This window comes from Hippocampus guttulatus, chromosome 4 (assembly GCF_054856545.1).
Source record: "Hippocampus guttulatus isolate MCC_2025c chromosome 4, RoL_Hgut_1.0, whole genome shotgun sequence".
NCBI lineage: Eukaryota > Metazoa > Chordata > Actinopteri > Syngnathiformes > Syngnathidae > Hippocampus > Hippocampus guttulatus.
Genome location: NC_141264.1, coordinates 4,116,012 through 4,121,281, shown reverse-complemented (window position 1 = coordinate 4,121,281; position 5,270 = coordinate 4,116,012). Strand labels below are relative to the sequence as shown.

General features: G+C 42.2%; 1 protein-coding gene across 1 annotated transcript; it reads left to right on the top strand.

The window, feature by feature from the left end:
- Nucleotides 1-1,272: 1,272 nt before the first annotated feature.
- On the top strand, nt 1,273-2,934 carry LOC147205688 (monocyte chemotactic protein 1B-like). Its single transcript, XM_086109370.1, has 3 exons — nt 1,273-1,374; nt 2,413-2,530; nt 2,612-2,934. The coding sequence occupies exons 1-3, from the start codon at nt 1,308-1,310 to the stop codon at nt 2,724-2,726; spliced, it is 300 nt and encodes a 99-aa protein (XP_085965496.1). The 5' UTR covers nt 1,273-1,307; the 3' UTR covers nt 2,727-2,934.
- Nucleotides 2,935-5,270: the final 2,336 nt, after the last annotated feature.

Here is a 5,270-nt window from a genome sequence, read left to right as displayed (position 1 = left end):
TACAGAATGACTGCCCCCGCCAAAAAATACAAATAAAAATGGCACTGTAATTCCCAAGATAAGAAAAATAATAATAATCTACAATGGTTCCCAATGATAACACATTTTCAAACATCACTAATAAATATCTCTAATACATGGATGTTATGGTTGTTGAACCTGTATTCACATTAAATTCATTTCCCTTTTTGTTATGTCATGTATGATCTATTATCGATAAATATGTGGAGCTGAAAAACTCACTGGATGTTGTTTAGTTGACAAAATAATTAACCATGAGTAAGTGGGAGAAATGTGTTGCTAAATGCATGTCAATATCTGTTTTAAATCATTTGGCAAGTGTTTCACAGTTCATGCAATTGTCAGAACCAGGCTGGAGTGCACGCACAAGGACGAATCACACTGGCGCGGAACGAAGGGAGATCCTGAAACAAAGGTAAGCGGTTTGGAAAATGAATGAATGAAAACAAGGTAAGGGGTCACAGGTAGGAAAAAAAAATCAGGACAAAGCTGACAATCAGCCTGGCACAGGAGGAAGTGACCTGAAATGAGAGGAGAGTCATTCTTTCAAAATAATAATCCTCACAATAATCCAAAATAATAATCCTCACGATGGTCGCGGACGTCCTGGAGCCGATCACAGTTGTCTTCGAGCAGTAGGCGGAGGGGGGGGGGGGGGGCACCCAAAATTGGTCACCAGTCAAACGCAGGGTAACATGGAACACGCAAGTTAAGGGCAGCTGTCTTGCCTGTTTTCCATCTCTCCCTGCTGCGGCACACTTGATTCAAGTAATCAAGATCAGGATTGTTATCCAGACTTTGCTGATGATCTGATGAGTTAAAACAGGTGTGTTTGCAGCAGGGAATGATGGAAAAAGGGCAGGCCAACAGCCCTCAAAGAACGCGATTGAAAAACCTTGACTTAGTCGCACACACCACTGCACAGTACTCTCTGATGACAGGAGTCCATGTGATTATGTGACATGTTGGAGGTGAGAGTAAAACAACTTATTTTCGTTTATGACTCATTGGGAAAATATTCAATGGTACTTCCTCCTTTGCATTTGTCGAGTCCCTTGTTTTTATCCATGACGTTTCAATTTGAGAAGTGAGATGAACTTTATGAAGCACAGATAAAGAAGGGACCATGTCTCCCAGTAAACCCCCTGAAACTGAAAAAAAAAGTCCCAAAATGGAGTTGGGGTCTTCCCCAGTCAGTTCATCCTCTCTATATAATGTGAAGGCAGACGGTGTAAAATGACGCAGTGGAGTGAACAGACTGAGCAGCTTTAAACATTACACACTTCATGATGGCCTCTCATCTTCCTCTGTCTGTGTTGGTGCTGCTGTTAGTGGCTGTAACTTTTAGTGAAGGTAAGAATGTGATGCTTTTTATGCAGAATTTTTTTTCTTTTTTTTTGTGAGCTACACAAGATCCCATCTCTAAAGTAATCCAGGATTTATTGTAAAATCTGATCGCCATGTTCCAAAGGTGACATTGCTGGATTATGGATGGGAGCTGTTTTCAAAGAACACTGAAGAAATACAGTCTTAAATTAAGATTGCGTGTGTGTGTGTGTGTGTGTGTGTGTGTGTGTGTGTGTGTGTGTGTGTGTGTGTGTGTGTGTGTGTGTGTGTGTGTGTGTGTGTGTGTGTGTGTGTGTGCGTGCGCGTGTGAACGCACCATTGGAAATGTGTCAAAGTCATGTCAACAATCATAACATCATTTCTTGGCATGCTTTTAGAAACGTTGATGGCCTGAAAGCTGGTGGTGTGGCTGTGTGTTCGCATGCGTCAATGTCGTTGTTGTTGGCAGCAGTGCTTTTAGCTCAAGCAAAAGGTTTCGGGTACCAGTCAATTTTGGCCCAAAACCTTTTGTCTGATGAAGTTAAAAAAGGAATCTCTTTCACAACTTCACGATGACCTCAATCGTTCAATCCAAATCAAAAAACGAATGGCTTTGTTTGATGAATATCTAAATTGGCCCAGACTACAATGTCAAAATCTGTGGGATGATCTGAGGAGGGCAGTGCACAAGAGAGACATACTGTACATTATCAACCAAATAGATTTGTATCACAATATTACCCTGCGAGGATGTGCCATGCCTAAAATATTAGTCTGTGCAATGAGTGCAGCAAAGAAGTTCATTTTGAAATGTGTATATTGTATTTGTGAATGATTCCCAGTTACTTTCAATGTGAGAAAGGACAATAATCTTTTCTAAATTAATTGAAGTTTGTTTTATTTTTGTTTTGGGTTTTTTTTTTGTTTTACTTTAAAAAACAATTGTATCATAGGTATTGGCTAAGTCACTTGTGTTCTTGAGTTTTAGTGTATGTTCTTGTCTGTAATTGAATTGTGTATTCTTATATAATGGTGAGTTGTTGATTTCGGGCTCTTTGTTTGTAGGTTTGCGGGGATTTGGACCGAAGAACTGTTGCTATCGTTTCAATGAGAACCCAATTGCCTCACAGCGAGTAGTTAGTTATGTCAAGACTCCGCAACAGTGCCCCATTCCTGCTGTGAGGTTGGTGCCCAGTCTTGAAGACATTGAGCTTTATCCTTTGAATCACGATAAACCAACTGTCTTGTGTATATATTCTTACAGACTGAGGACAGTGATGGGTCGTTACATGTGTGCCAGATCTTCAGCCTCATGGGTGAAAAACCTCATCAACGAACTTGATGACAAAATAATCTCAGGAATGACAAATCCGTTATAACCTTCGCTATACTCCGAACCTAATGAATGATGAATATATTCTGGACTGGGGGTTACCAACATGGTGCCTTTGAGGAGCCCAAGGGGCTGTTCCATAAATGGCTCACCAGTGAGGGGACATGATGAATTCCTGAGAATGCTGCTGAAGTAAAAATGTAAACACTTGCAGAGATTTACACAGTATGAAAATAAAGTGTTGATTATGAATACTTCCATGTTCCACATCTCGGCAAATCAGTATTGATAAGAAATCATTACTATTATCAGTGTCTTTACTTTGATAAATATCCATCCATCCATCCATTTTCCGATCCGCTTAGACTCACAAGGGTCGCGAGGAGTGCTGGAGCCTATCCCATCCGTCTTCGGGTAGTAGGCGGGGGACACCCTGAAAAGGTTGCAAGCAAATCGCAGGGCACATACAGACGAACAAACATCCACGCTCAAAATCACACCTAAGGACAATTTAGAGTGTTCAATCAGCATAACATGCATGTTTTTGGAATGTGGTAGGGAACCGGAGTACCCGGAGAAAACCCACACAGGCCCGGGGAGAACATGCAAACTCCACACAGGGAGGCCGGAGCTGGAATTAAACCCGGTACTGCTGCACTGTGAGGTCGATGCGCTAACCACTGGGCCACCGGACCACCTTTGATAAATATAATTAGTAACATTAAAATATAATTTAGGATACATTTAATAATTGAGATATCCTTTATTTGTCCCGCAATGGGGAAATTACAATCAGAATTCAGAAAGGAAAAACGCTGGGTAATGTTTTCACTCAGAAGTGTGTACCAAACGAGTAGCACTTTTATTAATTAATACATAAAAAGTACCTCTGTTTTTTCAATAAGTAGGTGACAACTCTTTTTCCGATTAAAGTTTTATGAAAAAAAAATACCAAGGATTAAATACAGTTTTGTTTTTATGTCAAAGTAAGATAAGATATCCTTTATCTGTCCCACACTGTAATGTGTGGAGGTATAATAAGAATGAATCCAAAATGGATATACGCTGTTTATCATTCTTGGTCTTCTGGGTTACATTGCTCTGAAATCGGTAATTACTCCAAAAAGGCTGTTTTATTTTAATAACGTGCAATCCCGCTGAACACCACATGGTGGCATAGCAGAAGGGAAGATAGCTGTTGTAGAAGGCCTGCTGTGAGCGTTCTTTCATCATACAGAGAGATACAGACAGTACATGTACTGTATAAGATGCAACAACCTCAGTGGCAAATTAGTTTTTAAAATAATTGATTTAAAAAATCTATCTTCAAACCAGTTCATAAAAATGTGTATGAATTATTTGAGTAACGAGAAATATTGTGGGGCTTCAAGCACATAATGAGTCATTCAAGACTAATGGATCGAGCTGGAGCTGTGTGAGGTCCCATCCTACTTCAAACAGTCCACCATCATCCCAGTTCCCAAGAAACCAGCAACATCGGAACTGAAACACGATAGGCCCGTTGCTCTGATGTCTGTGGTCATGAAGTCCTTTGAACACCTTATGCTAAACCATCTAAAGAACATCACCGGACCCCTGCTGGACCCTCTGCAGTTTGCCTATCGAGGAAACAGGTCTGTGGAGGATGCAGTCAACATAGGGCTGCACTTCATCCTTGAGTACCTCGAAAGCACAGGGACCTATGCAAGGATCCTATTTGTGGATTTCAGCTCTGCATTCAACACCATCATCCCGGAACCCCTCACCCCCAAACTTCTCCAGCTCGGTGTGTCCCCTATGATCTGCCAATGGATTCTCAGCTTCCTGACGGGACGGACACAACAGGTGAGGCTGGGAAGGACAACATCATCAACGATGAAACATCCTTCACCACAGCTGCCCCTCACACTGTCCAACAACCCTGTGTCAACCGTCGAGACCTTCAAGTTCCTGGGAATCACAGTCTCCCAGGACATGAAGTGGGAGGCCAACACCAACTCCATCCTGAAAAAGGCCGATCAGAGGATGTACTACCTGAGGCTGCTGAGGAAGCATGGCCTGCCACAGGAGATACTCAAACAGTTCTACACAGGAGTCATCGAATCGATCCTGTGTTCTTCCATCACGGTTTGGTTTGGGGCAGCCACAAAAAAGGACAAATTCCGACTGCGATGGACAGTTAGGATGGCGAAAAAAATCATTGACACTGCCTTACCCACTCTTGAGGACTTGCACACCGCAAGAACCAAGACAAGGGCACGGAAAATCATACTGGACCCCCCGCACCCTGCCCACCACCTTTTCCAGCTACTCTCAGGCAAGCGCTACCGATCCATGCGCACCAAATCCAGCAGACACTCAAACAGCTTCTTCCCTCCCGCCATTAACTCCCTAAACAGTAACCCAAATCCACCTGTATAGTGGCTCTTTGCAATTTTGCACAACCCTGTAGAACAGCATTACCATATCATCATTGTAGCTCCAGCTCTGTACTTACTTGAAACATTGTCACTGATCTATAGGTATATTCCACAGCACCAGACACTTCAAAGCACTCAAGGACATCTGCACAATTGCACACTTGCTGTAC

What these genes read in the sequence shown, in the direction of transcription:
- LOC147205688 (XM_086109370.1), top strand. Translation starts at nt 1,308, where the DNA reads ATGATGGCCTCTCATCTTCCTCTGTCTGTGTTGGTGCTGCTGTTAGTG. An exon ending in GGCTGTAACTTTTAGTGAAG is followed by an intron (nt 1,375 to 2,412) that starts GTAAGAATGTGA and finishes CTTTGTTTGTAG; the next exon opens with GTTTGCGGGGATTTGGACCG. An exon ending in TGCCCCATTCCTGCTGTGAG is followed by an intron (nt 2,531 to 2,611) that starts GTTGGTGCCCAG and finishes ATATTCTTACAG; the next exon opens with ACTGAGGACAGTGATGGGTC.